At 44.6% G+C, this 19,222-nt stretch overlaps 1 protein-coding gene across 1 annotated transcript in view; it reads right to left on the reverse strand.

Moving 5' to 3' along the window:
- Window positions 1-19,222, reverse strand: part of LOC149444766 (plexin-A1-like) — a 283,982-nt gene that overhangs the window by 72,472 nt on the left and 192,288 nt on the right. Inside the window, exon 19 of the mRNA XM_089654551.1 lies at window positions 8,232-8,374. Coding sequence (XP_089510677.1) covers window positions 8,232-8,374 — 143 coding nt within the window. The remainder of the gene's footprint in view (window positions 1-8,231; window positions 8,375-19,222) is intronic.

Raw genomic sequence — 19,222 nt, forward strand, 5'->3', positions numbered from 1 at the left:
GAGGACGTCATATGACGTCCACCCAGAATTGGCCAGCCGCAGTGCAGCCGTCATTCGGCTATCTGCGGTCGGCAACTAGTTAAAGGAAAAAAGTCAACCTCCCGTTGTCATGCTGTAATATGTTGGTCTACCACTGCATGCCATGTACTGCGCCATCTTCTGCTCTCACGTAATCGGGGCAAGTTCTTGCAGCTGGCCCTCTGATGTCAGGGCACCAAGTCCCTTCTCCTTCAGCTGCTGTATGGAACCAATGCCCCCTGGGATATCTGACATGGATATTCCAGGAGGCTGCAGTAGCAGAGTATATGTCATTCATGCCTAGGCAAGAATTGGAGCAGGGGGTGGGTTGAAGTGCAAACAAAAAAAGTCAGCTTTTAAAGTATGCAAAGGGTTGCAATAGTGCAAAATGTTTTGGTGTTAAGGTGGGCTTTAGTTTATAAAACCTAAAGAATTTATAGATTAGGGTTAATGCTTCCTGGCTATCTTTCTGGAGGCTTGGGGTTGATCAGGACAAAGTCTATGGCCATCTGGAAACTGTCTGCCGGAAACATAACTTCTCCCCAATTACCGCCCGTCTAATGGAAGCGCCAGCGCACCTTGCAGCAGACGAAAAGCAGATTGCACATTATGCGGCCCAGGGAAGTTTGTCATTTGCTTTACGAGCTGGCTTTGGGAAGTAAATTTGGAAAGCCATTAAACATATTGAACTATGAAACAAGTGCAGAGAATGTAAGGCACTTAATTGGATGGGTCTTTATTGGAAATCCTATTGATGATATAGAGTAAGAGTTCTGCTTTTATGGTATGCGTTGTACTCGATAGAGACCTGTGTCATGGGGCTAAACCCATTTTTATAAAGGGCAGATGTAGATGGTAAATGCAACTGGAGAGGGGAGGGCACTGCTCCTCGTGACAAAAGGATTTTTCCATCAATATTTTTATATTAGCTCCGACTAAATGCACATTTCTTCTGATCTGTCTGCTTGTTGGAAAGTGTTTAGATTACAGTTTCCAGTAGAATTTACTGGCACAGAATGCCACAAACACGGAGATAGCAGCAGACGTGCTTTGGCAAGCCAAGGTATAGTCAAATTAGAAATTTAATCTGCATTAAAATACAATTTATGGCCAAAAGTAGGTGGACACCTCTCCAAATGATTAGGTTTAGGTGTTTCCAGTGATTGATACCATTATTTCTACAGTATACAAATTTTAGACAATTGTGTGCTTCCACCCTTCTGCTAACAGTTGGGTGAAGACCCTTTTCTGTTCCAGCAGCCCCGATGCACAAAGTCAGCTCCATAAATACATAGCTTGATAAGTTTGGTGGGAAGGAAATTGAGTGGCCTGAACGGAACCCTAAACCCTACTGAACACCGTTGAATTTGAGCGCTGATTACAAACCACATCTTTTCATCCAACTTCAGTACCTGACCTCAAACCTAGTGAACACGACTGCAAGCAAGGTCTTCTCTTCCAACATCAGTACCTGACCTCACAAATTCACTTTTGGCTGCATGAGCCGCAGACATATTCAGAAATCTAGTAGAAAACCTTCCCAGAAGTGTATTACAGCTGCAAAGGAGGTCAACTTCATATTAATATCTATGGTTTTTGGAATGGGATGTCCGTTAAGCTCATATCGATGTGATGGTCAGCTGCCCAAAAACCTAGTCATATACTGTATGTTTATGACCAACTCATCCAATCAGAATGTTTATAGACCTAGCAACAATCTAAAAGCCTGTGAGGATGGGCAAGAGACTTAACCAACAGTGTTCTATCACAGGACTGTTCAAATCCCAAATGGGTCTTTTGGAGACCGAGATGTCTAACTCATAGGTTTTGCTAGACTGGTCTGGCATTGATAATCATTATTGAGAAAGCTTCCCAGACAAATGTTTCCTGCAGACTGACCTCTCAGACATGTGTACACCACTAGGAAGGTGACCTAGCCTCTGCTGTGCTGTGTAATATAACAGGATGTTGACCATAAATTGTTATTTCTTCCCGATTAGCCCAATTCTCACCAGAGCATTAAACTGGGGTAGAACCAGGCTGTTGAATCCAGGCTGCGGCCAATTAGAACAACTGTAGGACTAATTCAACCTGCAACCAATCAGATCTCCAGCTCCCTAAACAAAAACTTACACCTACTCTGAAAAGGTCTTAAACTACAACAAATGCGCTCAATTTCCATTTAACGGTTTCCGAGCCTGTACTGGTTCACAAAGGGGTTGACTTCCACAATTGGGAATTGTAATAAAATACTGTAAGAATTTTTTAATAAAGTTGTGGTTGCAGCGACTTCCTGTTCAGGTGGGGGACCAGCTGACACTATGCTAGGGATGCGGAGGGATTGAACACAGTAATATATGAAATACATCTACATATGTGTTATCACAAACACATGTCTGCTCTACACTTTAGGGCAGCGGTTCTCAACCTGTGGGTCGCGACCCCTTTGGGGGTCGAACAACTCTTTCACAGGGGTCTCCTAAGACCATCGGAAAACACATATTTCCGATGGTCTTAGGAACCGAGACACCGCTCCTCTATCAGTCTCCAGGCGGGTCCGCCCACATGCAGATACGTCCACATTTCCCTGGACGCGATGTGTGCGCGGGATGACATGCCGCCCCTGTCATCTGGCCACATCCCCGGGATCATTCAACAGTTCCGCCTCCTTGCCAGTGATTGGCCGCCGGAACTGTAGCTCAGGAGAGGCACACAGGCGGCCAATCACCAGTGAGGAGGAGGAGCCAAGCAGCAGCGCGAAGATCAAAGAAGATCGAGCGAGGGAGCGGCCGGAGAAGGAAGACAGCTGACAGGTAAGTGTCTGTAGCGTGCAGATGGTGCTGCTGCAGCCAGGTAAGCTGGCTGTAGATGGGAGAGGGAGGGAGCGAGCCCAGGCTGGAGCAGGGGTCAGCAAGGTAAGTATCATTGGTGTCAGTGGGAGGAATAGTGCCCCATCATTGGTGTCACTAATACCAATGATGGGGCACTATTCCTCCCACGGACACCAATGATGGGGCACTATTTCCTCCCCCCCCACTGACACCAACGATGGGGAACTATTCCTCCCCCCACTGACACCAACGATGGGGCACTATTCCTCCCCCCACTGACACCAACGATGGGGCACTATCCCCCCCACTGACACCAACGATGGGGCACTATCCCCCCCAAATGACACCAATGATGGGGCACAATTCCCCCCCACACTAGCATCAATGATGGGGCACTATTCCCCCCCCACACACACACACACTGACACCAATGATGGGGCACTATTCCTCCCACACTGACACCAATGATGGGGCACTATTCCTCCTACTAATACCAATGATGGGGCACTATTCCTCCCACTGATACCAATGATGGGACACTATTCCTCCCACTGATACCAATGATGGGACACTATTCCTCCCACTGATACCAATGATGGGGCACTATTCCTCCCACTGATACCAATGATGGGACACTATTCCTCCCACTGACACCAATGATGGGACACTATTCCTCCTACTAATACCAATGATGGGGCACTATTCCTCCCACTGATACCAACGATGGGACACTATTTCTCCCACTGATACCAATGATGGGGCACTATTCCTCCCACTGACACCAATGATGGGACACTATTCCTCCCACTGATACCAATGATGTGGCACTATTCCTCCCACTGCAAAATTACAGTTATGAAGTAGCAACGAAAATAATTTTATGGTTGGGGGTCACCACAACATGAGGAACTGTATTAAAGGGTCGCGGCATTAGGAAGGTTGAGAACCACTGCTTTAGGGGCTGAGGATCACCTGCTGCTAAAGTAAAAGTAACTGTTAGGGCATGCTTGGCTTTATAGTCCTTGAAGTTAAAGTGGAACTAAACCAATCAATTTATTGGTTTCCCAAAACAGTTACATTTGAGGCATACTGTGAATAATTGTCACAGTTGCTTGTGATCTCAACTGAATGGTTCGAGCCCTTAAACAGCCAGGACAATAAGTGATCACATGCGCAGCAAATTGGCAACTGCAGACCAGACAGAGGCTAAGATGGCAGCTTCCTTGGCTGTAAGGGATAGAAGGGTCTAGTTCTGCTTTAAGACAAGCAATTTCCTCACAGAGCTCTAAGTGGTCCAGTGCTGTCACATGAAACGAGTCACAAGCTGCTCCATACTCTGAACCAGGGCGGACTGACAACTCATGGGGCCCCCGGGCAATAGGGAATCATGGGGCCCCTGTGTCCTTGCCCAAAGTCAAAAAAGCCTATGAAAAAGGTACCAGGGGCATCTCATGGGGCCCTACTGACCCCAGGCCCTCGGGCAGTGCCCAAGTTTCCAAATGGTCAGTCCACCCATGCTCTGAACCACTGAGTATTCATTTTCAGCTCCCAATGTGGAATAGAATGGAGTGGAGGAGAAGCTGGGAAAAGGGGATTATCTTGTAGGGGTGGGGGATTAAAGTGATAGTCCAAAGCAGCAATACTGATCTCATGATCAATGTGTATTTACTATCTTTTGGAAGCCTGTAGAGCACTGCACCTGCACAGGCTCTTGTAAAGCTCTCCCCAGCCTCATGCCCATAAGGGAGGTATGGGGTTGCCATTATGGGGCTGGAGGAGGTACAAAAGGGTTAGGGAAACGTGATCATTGGCACAGCTCTGCACAGTCCTTCGGCTACTGTACCAGACAGGACACAGACTAATACAATTTTTTGGTCCTCCAACCACATAGCCATGCTGAATTAAAAAGATTAAAGGTTCCACCAGAAGAAGCACCCTGCAACTGAACTATGGGGGGTGGCGGGTAGAGTCAGTTTTGGGGATGCTGACCTTCAATATGGGTGTAAAATAAAGGTCCAAAACCTGGACTTAGCCCTTAAAGCAAACCTGTTGCTTTGCGTCACATACCCAGACGATAAATCAAGTCAATTAAAATGTAATTCGCCTTTACAGTTAAGTCACCCACAGTATGCTGAGAACTGTAGTTCATCGACAACAGCATAGCCACTGCTGTCTCCTAGTCAGGTTATCGCTGCCACAGTCATAAATACCATCTTAAAAGCCTGCAATAAAAAAAAAAAAAATACTCCATCTTCTCCAAAAAATGACATTTGCTGCCGTTGTAAATTATCACTTTTGCAGCCGTCGCCCTATAATTTACAGCGTTCGGCATAAATTATACGCTGAGTTTTTGTTGCATAAAAAATGAAATGGCATCCTCTTTTTAAATAGTCCTATAAACCCTGCTAGCCATAAATTTAACCAGCTTTTAACTCTGCAGCACCAGTTCATTAACGTAACAAAAAAAAAAAAACATTCGAATTGTGATTATTAGTGGCAGTTTGGCTGCTGGAGACAGGAAACTTGCTCACAGCAAAAAGGTATGAATGGCGGTTTATCAGTCACAATAAGAATTTTCTGAACAATGCGCTATTACTTGCTCTGTTGTGTAGAAACAGCGCTGGCCTCAGTGGTCTACATAAAAAGTCACACTTTAGAATGTATGCATGTGTACACCTAGAATGTACACCTACCGAGCGACATATCAGACTGGATGTCGCTCCATTCCTTAAACTGAACCTCTCCAAAACCGAGTCTTCCCCCCAGCCCGGACACCACCCCCCATTGACTTCTCCATCACATCCAACAACGCCACCATCTAACCTGCCCCGCAGGCCAGAGTACTTGGTGTCATTCTGGACTCCAACCTATCCTTCCAGCCCCAAGTCCAATCTTTAACAAACTCATGCAGACTCCACCTCCGCAACATCGCCAAAATCCGCACGTTCCTAACCCCAGAAACCACTAAACAGCTCATCCACTCCCTCATCGTATCACGACTCGACTACTGCAACTCCCTCCTCACTGGCCTGCCTCGCCGCTGGCTATCCCCGCTTCAGTCCATCCTGAATACGGCTGCCAGACTCATTCACCTTTCCAACCGCTCCGTCTCCGCCACCCCCCTCTGCCAATCCCTCCACTGGCTTCCGATTGTGCAACGTATCAAATTCAAAATCCTAACACTGACGTACAAAGCCGTCCACCACACTGCCCCGAACTAGATCACTGACCTAATATCCAAGTACCGCCCAACACACACACTCCGCTCCTCACAAGACCTCCTTCTCTCTAGTTCCCTGGTCTCCTCCTCCCATGCCCGCCTCCAGGACTTCTCCAGGGTGTCACCCATCCTCTAGAAATCCCTGCCCCAACCCATCAGATTATCACCTACTCTCCTCTCCTTTAGGTGCACCCTGAAAACCCACCTCTTCAGGGAAGCCTACCCCACCCCCTGCTAACTTGCCGACCTCCTCCACTCTTCCTACCACTCCATCCCCCACAGCTATCTCCTCCTGTGCCACCATCCCCTCCCTCCTAGATTGTAAGCTGGAAAGAGCAGGGCCCTCAATCTCAACATGTTTTGCATTGTATTGGTATTGTTCTGTCACATGTTCTGTCCCCCTTTGTAATGTACAGCGCTGAGCGAACTATTGGCGCTTTATAAATACTGTATAATAATAATAATAATAATGTGTGTATTGTGACTGACAGGGGTAATGATCTTTCCAAAGCTGTTAATATGGAACTGGCTAGGACTCTATCTGCATGGAGTGTGCATTTTCTCCTTATGCTTGCACTGGTTTTCTCCCAGATTTCACAGATATGCTGGTAGGTTCATAGACTCCTGTCTAAGCTGGCCCAATTATGTGTATGTATATCAGAAAGGTACCTTCGAACGCAAGCTCCTTGGGGGCAGGGATTGATGTGAATGTACAGTATGTAAAACGCTGCGTAAAATCGTCAGCGCTATATAAATACCCGTAATAAATATGGAAGGGAGGATTGAGTCAAGGTAGATTTACATATTTTAGTGATGATTACCTAATTATCACTAAAATATTCAAGACGTCATTTGCAAATCAGTTCTCCAATCCATAACAGTTACCCCTCAAAGGCTAGCCATAGACGAGTCAGTTTTTCTCATTCAACCACCAAGTGGAACAAAAAAAAACTGACCTAATTACCCCATCCATACAGTGGAGGTGGATGGAGGAATCATCCCTGATGCGCTATTGTATTCTGACAGCGAGGATACTTTCCCACCATCTGAATACACTGATCAGCACTGCAGGCAATAACCTGCAGTGCTGATCAAGCGAACATTTTCCAACAGAATGGTTGTACAGAAGTCGATTGGCAGATCAACTTCTGTTCATTCACTGTAGCCACATATGGAACCGAAATTCGCCTGGTCCTTGCTGAACCAGTTGACCTTCGATCAGTGAATATGCATGTTGTCTACATACCATTATAAAAAGATCCATCATCTGCAAGAGCCTGCAAGCCATACAGTAAGTTGTAGCTGCTCCTTTTTTAAGATTAAAGAAGAACTCCTTCACTCTATTGGTTTGTTAATCCAGTGGGGAGATTGAAAACTGTGGCAGTTAGTGTCTCCACCCACTGCCAATTGTACACAATTAGGCACCATAATTGTCAACTTAATATAATGAAGATAGTGGTGACTGGACATAGATAACTCTGGCATGGGGGGATTTCACCACTGGAGTCCCCAAGAGATAGAAGAAAGAATGGCCACACACTGCGAATTTTGTCTGGTCATTCAAGAGTTCAGTGGGTGGCCTTGCTGGTCCCACTCCATTCACCTTTTCTCTGCTGGAAACGTCAGCTGTCAAAATACAATGGAAACAGCAGCATATTTGTTCATCTACAGATGTTTGGCCACATGCACTGTTCAAACACCAATTTTTTCACTATGTTGACTCCTCTCGAATGGGAACAGCCAAAAGATGGATCAAAAATCAGTCATTCACTGCTAAACCAGCTGAATTTTGATACATCATTGGCCAGCTTTAGAAATACTGCTGGAAAGCAATGCCATCATCTGACTAGTCAAGCTCTGACGTTGCCAAAGTCAAATTCACGTTGGGTCTGGTGACGGAGTAGACGGCAAACGGATTTATCGACACCTGACATTATCAATGAGGGATCTGGAAGTCATTGGGCAGCCCCTGGGGAGGGGAACCAGCAATTTGGTGCTCTTGTGTCTTCTCCCGCTGAACAATAGAGGTGTAATGAGCGCAATGTATGAGCCAAACTCCCAGATTAGACACGTGCTCATTCTTCTTGCATTCATCAGTTTCCTGACACTTAGCCACAGAAAGTATAGTGGGTGAAAGCTCTCTACAATACTGCGGTGCTTACCTCCATCTCCTTCAGCACAGGGTGATCTTCAATGCCGGGGAAGAGGACACGCATGGCGTAGGTGCGATAGTCCAGGAAGGGGATGCCAGCTCCATCCAGGTCATTGGTCAGCTCGTGGATGTCAGTCTGCAGCTCAGCAAAGGCTACAAGAAGAGAGAAGGCATATTAAAGACAAGCTGCAAAAAAAAAACAAACCATGGAGGACAATTGCCTGCTGAAAATGTTATTTGGTTGACTGTATCAGGCTCTGGCATGTGCAGAGTCCCGATGCACAAAAGGATGGGCTGATTTGAGTTGGTGGCTCTGAAAAGCACAGAAGCCAGAGATTAACATGATAGCTTTGAGAATATGAGATCAGCAATGCCAGCCAACACACCTATCCTAATAGGTTCCCTTGAAAGAAATACAGTCCGGCAGAACAACAATGTTCCCATATATTGCCTTTCATGAGTTATAAGGCAACAGTCTCACTGTTGAATAACAGTGCAGGTTTACTACTCAGAGATTAATTTACTTTTGATTATTAATTGTATTCTCTCCCTGTCAAAGCAGAAGTGTCAGGCTGTAAGGCAACCTGATCAGTTGCTGGAGCTCAGTGCTGATAACGCACTCAAAAATTGTCTTATTGCACTGTAGGGTGTGGTGGAACTAGTATACAGCACCATATCTATATCCTGGGGGCATCATCCCATATAAACATCCAATAGAAGAAAACCTTTATATATGGGGCTTTAATTAAGCCAACCGGTCGATATCATTAAAGTCTTTATATATATATATATATATATATATATATATATATATATATATATATATATAAAGTTGTCCTCTGTTGGACAATCAAAAACTGTCCTGATAAAGATGCTGCCAAAATGACATAAAACCATTTTAGTTGTAAGCTCTTACAGACAGGGCCCTCCTAACCCTGTTGATTTGTATTGTAACTGCACTCTGTCTTGTTTTTTTGTATGTCGTTGAGCAAAATGTTGGCGCTATATAATCCTGTTGTACTATCCTCCAGCAGCTCAGACAGTTATGAGTCCTGAGCTCAGGCAGGAGACAGGTCAGCCTCTACAGGGTCCTTACAGATGGACATTTATAACCTGTTAGGGAGAGAATACAACTATATAACATGAATCCCTGCTTGCAGGCAATTATGAGTCCTGAGCTCAGGCAGGAGACAGGTCAGCCTCTACAGGGTCCTTACAGATGGACATTTATATTCCGTTAGGGAGAGAATACAACTACATAACAGGAATCCCTGCTTGCAGGCAGTTATGAGTTCTGAGCTCAGGCAGGAGACAGGTCAGCCTACAGGGTCCTTACAGATGGACATTTATATTCCGTTAGGGAGAGAATACAACTACATAACAGGAATCCCTGCTTGCAGGCAGTTATGAGTCCTGAGCTCAGGCAGGAGACAGGTCAGCCTCTACAGGGTCCTTACAGGTGGACATTTATATTCCGTTAGGGAGAGAATACAACTATTTAACAGGAATCCCTGCTTGCAGGCAGTTATGAAGTCAGCCTCTACAGGGTCCTTACAGATGGACATTTATATTCCGTTAGGGAGAGAATACAACTATTTAACAGGAATCCCTGCTTGCAGGCAGTTATGAGTCCTGAGCTCAGGCAGGAGACAGGTCAGCCTCTACAGGGTCCTTATAGATGGACATTTATATTCCGTTAGGGAGAGAATACAACTATTTAACAGGAATCCCTGCTTGCAGGCAGTTATGAGTCCTGAGCTCAGGCAGGAGACAGGTCAGCCTCTACAGGGTCCTTACAGATGGACATTTATATTCCGTTAGGGAGAGAATACAACTAGACAACACACACAGCCTACCCTAATAAATAAGGTAAAAATTTGTTGAATATTTGAATTGTACTGTCTTCCTTTAGTTTGTATAGCATTGTGCAAACTTGTTGGCGCTATAGAATTCTATTTTTCTCTCCTCCAGCAGCTCAGACAGTTATGAGTGCTGAGTTCGGGCAGGAGATAGGTCAGCCTCTACAGGGTCCTTACAGATGGACATTTATATTCCATCAGGGAGAGAATACAACAAAATAACAACAGGAATCACTCTTCCGTTATGAGTCCTGATGTGCTGCCACGCAGCTTTACTGTTTAGCTGTTGTTATTTACATGTTATGTTATAATGTTATTTGGTATCATCCACACACCCCTGCTGTTTCTGACTAGTTGGTTGCTTCCACCTTCATTTCCTGGTGTAACTCCATTTTAGTTTAGTGGTTATCAAGATGCTGTAGAGTGAGGAGGCTATGTACATTACTGGAAATTTACCTATGAAAACACCTTTTATGTTCATACCTTTGCTACCTTGAAGCATAAAGAAGCATTGGAAAATACCTCTGAAGTTGTTATTCATTGAGTAAACTATCTGTTAAGGCGATCATTCAACTTGCTGCACACATTCTGACAGACCGGGTCTAAACGAATCTCGCCACAAGTACAACCGATGCCAAGACAGAACACCTGAGCTCAGGCTGGAGACAGGTCAGCCTTCACAGGGTCCTTACAGACGGACATTTATATTCCATCAGGGAGTGAATAAAACTACATAACAGGAATCACTGTTTGCAGGCAGTTATGAGTCCTCAGCTGAGGCAGGAGAAAGGCCAGCTTCCACAGGGTCCTTACGGATGGATATTTATATTCCATCAGGGAGAGAATATAACTAAACAACAACACACACAGCCCACCCTAAGAAATAAGGTAACAATTTGTTGAATATCTGAATAATTGTATCAAGAACTGTACGGTTTTCCTTCAGTTTGTATAGTGCATATAGCGGAATGCAAAATTTTGAGAATGACACAAAAATTAATTTTCACAAAGTCTGCTGCTTCAGTGTATTTAGATCTTTTTGTCAGATGTTACTATGGTATACTGAAGTATAATTACAAGCATTTCATAAGTGTCAAAGGCTTTTATTGACAATTACATGAAGTTTATGCAAAGGGTCAATATTTGCAGTGTTGACCCTTCTTTATCAAGACCTCTGCAATTCGCCCTGGCATGCTGTCAATAAACTTCTGGGTCACATCCTGACTGATTGCAGCCCATTCTTGCAGAATCAAGGCTTGGAGTTTGTCGGAATTTGTGGGGGGTTTTTGTTCACCTGCCTTTTAAGGATTGATCACAAGTTCTCAATGGGATGAAGGTCTGGGGAGTTTCCTGGCCATGGTCCCAAAATTTGAGCTTTTGTTCCCCAAGCCACTTAGTTATCACTTTTGCCTTATGGCAAGGTGCTCCATCCTGCAGGAAAAGGCATTTTTCATCACCAAACTGTTCTTGGATGGTTGGGAGAAGTTGCTCTCAGAGGATGTTTTTGTACCATTCTTTATTCAAGGCTGCATTCTTAGGCAAAATTGTGAGTGAGCCCACACGAGAAGCAACCCCACATGAATGGTCTCAGGATGCTTTACTGTTGGTATGACACAGGACTGATGGTAGAACTCACCTTTCCTTCTCTGGACAAAGTTTTTTCCAGATGCCCCAAACAATCAAAAAGGGGATTCATGAGAGAAAATTGCTTCACCCCAGTCCTCAGCAGTCCAATCCCTGTACCTTTTGCAGACTATCAGTCTGTCCCTGATGATTTTCCTGGAGAGAAGTGGCTTCTTTGCTGCACTTCTTGACACCAGGCCATCCTCCAAAACTCTTCCTCTCACTGTGTGTGTAGATGCACTCTCACTTGCTTGCTGCCATTCCCGAACAAGCTCTGCACTGGTGGTGCCCCAATCCCACAGCTGAATCAACTTTAGGAGATGGACCTAGCACTTGCTGGACTTTCTTGGGTGCCCTGACAACAATTGAACCTCTCCTCTTGAAGTTCTTGATGACCCAATAAATTATTGATTTAGGTGTAATCTTAGAAGCAGCAATATCTTGCCTGTGAATCCCTTTTTGTGCAAAGCAATGATAACTGCGTGTGCTTCCTTGCAGGTAACCAGGGTTAACAGAGGAAGAACAATGATTTCAAGCACCTTCCACCTTCTAAAGCTTCCAGTCTGTTATTCTAACTCAATCAGCATGACAGAGTGATCTTTAGCCTTTTCCTCATCAGCACTGACACCTGTGTTAATGAGAGAATTACTGACATGATGTCAGCTGGTCAATGTGTGGCAGGGCTGATATGCAGTGAAAATGTGTTTTTCCGCCATTATGTTAATTTTCATGGCAAAAAGGGACTTTGTAATTAATTGCAATTCATCTGATCACTCTTCATAACATTCTGGGGTATATGCAAAATGCCATCATAAAAACTGAGGCAACAGACTTTGTGAAAATTAATATTTGTGACATTCTCAAAACTTTTGGCCACGGCTATAATCGTGTTTTACTCTCCTCCAGCAGCTCAGAAAGTTATGCGTCCCGGGAAAGGGCAGCCTCCACAGGTTCCTTACAGATGGACATTTTTTTTTATTTCGATAGGGAGAGAATACAACAAAATAACAGGAGTCACTGCTTAAAGGCAGTTATGAGTCCTCAGCTCAGGCAGGAGAAAGGTCAGCTTCCAAAGGGTCCTTACAGATGGACATTTATATTACATCAGGGAGAGAATACAACCAAATAACAGTACACACAGCCCACCCTAAAAAATAAAGTAATAATTTGTTGAATAGGAGAATAATTCTTTAAATTCTTTCCATCTTGCTGTAATGAAAGCATAATATGAATAAACAACTCTCTGGTTTGCCCATCTGAAGATTCCAATTTACTGCACTGCATTTTGTAAAAATAAACAGTTTTACCTGATACCTCAACAATCGAAAAAAAAGCTAATAGAAGATAGGCGGGGGCAGGAAAGCGATCCTGCTCTAACTTAATCCTGAGAATTTGCCATTGGCGACAGGGCAGCAGGGGGCCGAGTCTTACTTTTGAATAGTCATTTTCCTCTGTAAAGTCTTCTACAGATCAGAACTCCGATTAACATTCTCACTTACACGCACACTGTGCTGCGGTTAGCTTTGTGCGCCACAACCCTGCAGTTGCCGTAAAAGCATCTGGTTCAAGTAAGGACAAAGCGAATTGATTAAATATATTTTTAGCACCGATTAACCTTAAGTATTCCTCGTAAATTTGCTACTTTATTACACCTGTGTATGGCCGTCCTCAGTTCAGTGGCTTCTAATTTGTGAGATGTAATGCATACGTTTTTAAAGGACACTGCTTACGTACGGGAGCATGCTATTTTACAGTTCAGCAGCTGAAACAGAACACTTTCCTCAAAGGAGAGCAGGCACAGACACAGAACTTTTAAGCAGAACATTTGGCTATATTAACCCCTTGACGCCGATCGCATGCAAATATGCGGCCTCTCGACATCTGGGTCTTGACACCGAGCGGCCGCATATTTGCGTGCAATTAGAAAATACATATGTGCTGAGAGCACGCGCCATGCGCGCTCCCAGGACATATGTCCGCAACTCACGGAAAGGTCCCAATCTCTCCTTTCAATCGGGACCTTTTCCGATCATGTGACGGTGAATCACGGCGGTCACATGACCCTAAACCCCACCCCGCCTCCTGAAACTCTTAAAGGGCCTGGAGGCGCCGGAGCGAAAAGGTTAAAAGTGAAATCGGGGCTGGCATTAAACCATTGTTTCTCAACCTTTTTTCAGTCAAGGCACCCTGTAAAATTATGGACAATTTCAAGGCACCCTGTAAAATTATGGACAATTTCAAGGCACCCTATAAAAATTATGGACAATTTCAAGGCACCCTCTAAAATTATGGACAATTTCAAGGCACCCTGTAAAATTATGGACAATTTCAAGGCACCCTGTAAAATTATGGACAATTTCAAGGCACCCTGTAAAATTATGGACAATTTCAAGGCACCCTGTAAAATTATGGACAATTTCAAGGCACCCTGTAAAATTATGGACAATTTCAAGGCACCCTGTAAAATTATGGACAATTTCAAGGCACCCTCTAAAATTATGGACAATTTCAAGGCACCCTCTAAAATTATGGACAATTTCAAGGCACCCTCTAAAATTATGGACAATTTCAAGGCACCCTCTAAAATTATGGACAATTTCAAGGCACCCTCTAAAATTATGGACAATTTCAAGGCACCCTCTAAAATTATGGACAATTTCAAGGCACCCTCTAAAATTATGGACAGCCCCGTGGCACCCCATTCTAAAATGTAAAAAACTATTCTAACAGTTTTACATAACGCAGCAACATCCACACATGTAGGACACCCAACGCTAGAGGTGATTTATTCTTCCAAAGCAAATACACTTTGCACACTGGTCCTGACTAGTATTCCAGTGTTTCTCTCAGTTTTTCTCCATCACTGAGATAATGTGACCCCATCACTGACAAAGAGGGGTGGGGGGAGGGTCAAACTAGGATCCTGTGCAGGCAGCCAACATCCTACTTATCAACTGATGATGTCATTGGTTGTCAGGATGCCAGTGGCTAGAAGGTTGTAATGGTGCACAATGAATGACCTGTGGCTTTGTGAAACTAAAAGTAAGGCTTCTTCCACCCGCTGGCTTGTTATACAAGTTTTGGGCAACTTTTAGACATTTTGCCAAGTCGCCCCTGAAGAAACCTCAAGGCACCCTGGTTGAGAAAGGCTGCATTAAACTAATAATTTAATCCAATTGTGCTTTTATTCTCCTGTACATCACAACACCAATTTGAAGAGGGAGGGTCAACACTCTGCACCAATCAAGGCTCTAATGCTTTGTGCATTGCTGTCAGTCTAACACAGGGATCATGTCAACAGAAAAAAAAAAAAGAGCTGAGTGATGACTCTTCAGCAAGCTGGGGGTTGGTCCAAAACAAGCTGTACTGCTTGCCTGCACTGGAGGTCAGCAATCTGTCTATGTTTAAAGAAATATAAGCGAGTGCATACACATAGGATATACAGATAATAAGTATACCAGATAGCCGCTAGCACTGAAGGGTATGGGTAACAATCCCTGTCAACGTATACACAAATTAGAAAAGTGCAGCGCTTTCACAAATTATGTAATTGTCTGTGTGTGTGTGTATATATATATAGTGCTATCAGTGCAAACCGTGCAATGAATAATCTCCACATGATATTGATCAATAAACATATGATAATTCAAGTAAAATTGGTCATATTGCGTACCCAATCTGATATTACAGTGCTACTGTGCAATAAGTGGAAATAAAAAGTCCATAATGTTCATATGTTTTCAAAGGGTATAAAATGAGAATTCAACAATCTGTCTATGCTCTCTGGAAGGTAAGACTCAGGAGGTCAACACTTTGTACCAATCAAGGCTTTACTGCTTTGCGCACTGCGGTCAGTCTAACACAGGGATCATCAGGAGGAAAGAGCTGACTGATGACTATCTATTCAGCTGGATAAAGTAACAATGTCCAAGATCAAGCTGTACTGCCTATTGGCATGGATGTCAGAAATCTGCCTATGTTCTCTGGAAGGTGGCACTCTAGAGGTCAACACTCTGTACCAATCACGGCTCCATTGCTTTATGCATTGCTGTCAATCTAACACAGGAACCATATCAACAGGAGGAAAGCGCTGCATGATGATTATCTATTCAGCCGGATAGAGTAACATGCCCAAGATCAAGCTGTACTACCTAACTGCATGGAGGTCAGCTATCTGACTATGATCTCTGGAAGGGAAGACATCCTAAACAGAACTACAAATCTCAATTCAACTGAACATTTATCTACCTAGCGTCCATGTTATCACTGAGGACAAAGTGTGATACTACAAATTAGATCCTATACCCATGAAACAAAGTATGCATTGTAACAGAAAAGGTGGGCCACCACCAGTGACAAGCTCAAAGTGACCTTGTCATGACAGAGGTAGGGGTTGCTCATATAAAATGTTTGTTGGCCGGCTGGTGTCAATGCTTCTGTCAAAGACCCGGAACCAACATGATGGAAATGAGTGTTAGAATTCCTCATCTCTATACTTGTTCAAACTCAGTGATTTGACAAGCCCTTGGGTTAATGGCAGTATGATGGCCAGGCAGCTAGCATCATTGGAAGCAATGGTCTTTTTTGCTTTGATGAAGAGGGTTCGGCCCTGGAAATGTGTTAGTTGGCAAGTCTTGGTGACACCAGGGTGTATTGACACTTTCCTTGACAAGGCTTACCCTGCCACTTGAGTTTAGTCTCATTTTATATCAGCCTTGGGTTTTTGCCTTTGCACCCTTTTGTCTTCTGTTTATCGGCCAATAGGATTTCCCTGTCTGAAAAGAGTGGCATTGGCGCGGGTTACCAGAAGGTGCCATGAAGTGATGTTCTGAATGGTCCACACTACAACTCTGTTGAGCCTCATGACCTCTTTAGCACTATGGTGTCATGTGGAGATCTATCCAATGGTCAGCAATGACTGCTTCTTTGAATCTCTAATGAAAGGGTTCCTTAAAAGGAGTATGCTAATAGAAGGAGATAGAGTGAAAGAGAGATGAACTCATCTGTCTGCTGCTTCTCCTTTCACTGTTCAGTCAGAGGCTTGGGGAGGGATAAGACCTACAAGTGTTACTTAAAGTGGTTGTAAAGCCAGAGGGTTTTCACCTTATTGCATTCTATCCATGAAGGTAAAAAACCTTCAGTGTGCAGCTTCCCCCTCGGGCCCCTTATACTCATCTAAGCCCCGTTCCGATTAAGCGATGTGCATGAAAGCAGAGGCTCTCCCTGGTCTCTGCCTCCTCATTGGCTGAGGCACAGCAGTTGGAGCCATAGGTCAGTGAGGAGGGAGCGGGGCCGAGCCATACGCTGAGTCTCAGACACACAGAGGCAGTTTGAGAGCGAGCCCACGAGTGCCCCCAGGGTAAGCAGAGGGGAGGGGCCTGGAGCGCCAGCAGGGGACTCCAGAAGAGAAGGTTTAGGGCTGCTCTGTGCAAAACCATTGCACAGAGCAGGTAAGTAAGACATGTTTGCTTTTTGAAAAAAGATCAGAACCTTTACAATCACTTTAACTGCAGCAGAAAATATTCAGGTCCCCTGCCCTGCCAAACAGGACTGTGCTGCAGAGCTGTAGATATCTTAGAACAGGAATGAACAGAAATACCTTTGTAGTTACATCAACTCTTATATATGTATTTTATCTCTGTATGTAATGGTTTGCCTGAGTTCAGCTTTAATGCTCACTGCTCCTGTGATATCATTCTGTAACCTAACCAACAAAGCCACCTCTTTACTTGGCAAAGCATGCTGGGTCTTGTAGTTACTCAACAACTGACATTGTTCGGTTCTGTTCAAGGAATGTAAAGGTGTCAGCTCCCGGCTCGTGAGCCATAGATCTAAGGGAGAAATTCAATTACATTTGTGTGGACTTGGTAAGAGGAACTTTTCGAGCTGTCAGCTGTAGAAGGAGGAGGAGGAGGGGTGGGCAGCAGAATGTGGTCGCCAGGCGAGCGGCGATCTCTTATCTGTACATGGAAGAGCTGAAACGCGCAGAACGGGTACAGATACCACGCCACTTAATTAAAAGCCCATCCTTTTATCTGGCAGCTGTAGAATATTACAGATCATCTTCCCAGCGGCTCCCTTGTCGCTCCTGCTATCTATAGCTTTTTCTGGAGGAGCTACATATATATTTATTTCTATATATTGGGGGATTTTTTCGTTTAATCTCCTTTGCGGTGCCAGCTTTCTTCCCCACCTCCGGGCCCCCGGCAGTTGGCAGGGTTACGACCCTTCCGTTCTGGTTAGACAAATAATGGGCAATTAGGCTCTCGCTGCAAGACACTTCACAGGTTCCCCTGTCCTAGTTTCTCGCCCACATTTCCTTCGAGTAATGAGACACCCCGCATTTCTCTGCCTCGACTTATCCCTTTTCCCTGGCTAAAAAATCCCCTTTATTTGGTCCACCTCAGAGAACTGAAGTTATAAATGGAAGGAAGCCATCGTTTAAACACTGCCTATTAGTACATTGTATCCTGAACTGAATCCCCGAGGAATGGACTTTGATGCCAGATGTGCCAAATTAAGAAGCTGAGCTACAACCATAGAAGGCAGTTCGAGCTGACAAAGTACAATCTGCTGCACAAGTGCGGGTGAGATGGAACAAAAGAAGGGAGGAAAAAATGCGGCAGCGGACTTCAGAGCGAGATTCGCAGATCATTTAAAAATCTACACGGCCATATTGTATGAGATGAAAGCTGGCGTGTGTAGACAAGCTGGAACATCTGCCCCAACGGCTTGAAAGACCATCAGGATGGTTTAGTGGAATGTGTAGTTTTCGGGAAGACGTGCGTTTGCTCTCATAGGATCACGTATGAGCTTTCAGCCTGGAATTTGGTTTAACCATTCGGCAATACCTTTGAGCCACACCCCACTAATTTTTGTAAAACTCCAACAAGCTTTATTGAGGCCCGATTAGGTCAGACCGACAATCTCCAACCTATCAAATGCACTTCACCCAATGGGCTTAAGCATCATTTTTCTATGGTAAGTTCATTCAGTGAAACGCGTCAATGGGTGGCATCAGATTTGACTTGGAAGGGAATGTCCACCTGACCTAATCTGGCATCAATAAAGCATGCCACAGTTCTGCTACAAAATACAGGAGAGTATGGTTTATGGGCATGTTAGTCTGGAGGGGAAAAGGTGGATCCCGGAGAGACTGAACACCTGATGAAGAACACTGCAAGTGCTTGCCAGTGTGTCTTCAAGACATTCTCTCACCCATCAGGTGCGACTCCTCCGACTAACAGGTTTCTCCCTATGGGCGAAATTATAATCTTCCAGTGTTAAGCCAATTGGGCGAATCTCGAGTGGTGCCACATCTGATTGGGAGAGAATGTCTGACTAAACGAATCCGGCATCAAAGCCTGTTGGGGTTCCACAACAAAATGAAGTGGAGTGCAGTTTGTTAGCCTGGAGGGGAGAAGGCAGACCCCAGACAGATTGTGCAGCCACAGTCAGTCCCTGCATGTGCTTGCCTGGAACGGTGTCATCCAGACACTCTTCCCCGTAGATGCAACTC

Source organism: Staurois parvus, unplaced genomic scaffold (assembly GCF_062004578.1).
Source record: "Staurois parvus isolate SC_StPar_1 unplaced genomic scaffold, SC_StPar_1.0 ptg000777l, whole genome shotgun sequence".
In the NCBI taxonomy this organism is placed as follows: domain Eukaryota; kingdom Metazoa; phylum Chordata; class Amphibia; order Anura; family Ranidae; genus Staurois; species Staurois parvus.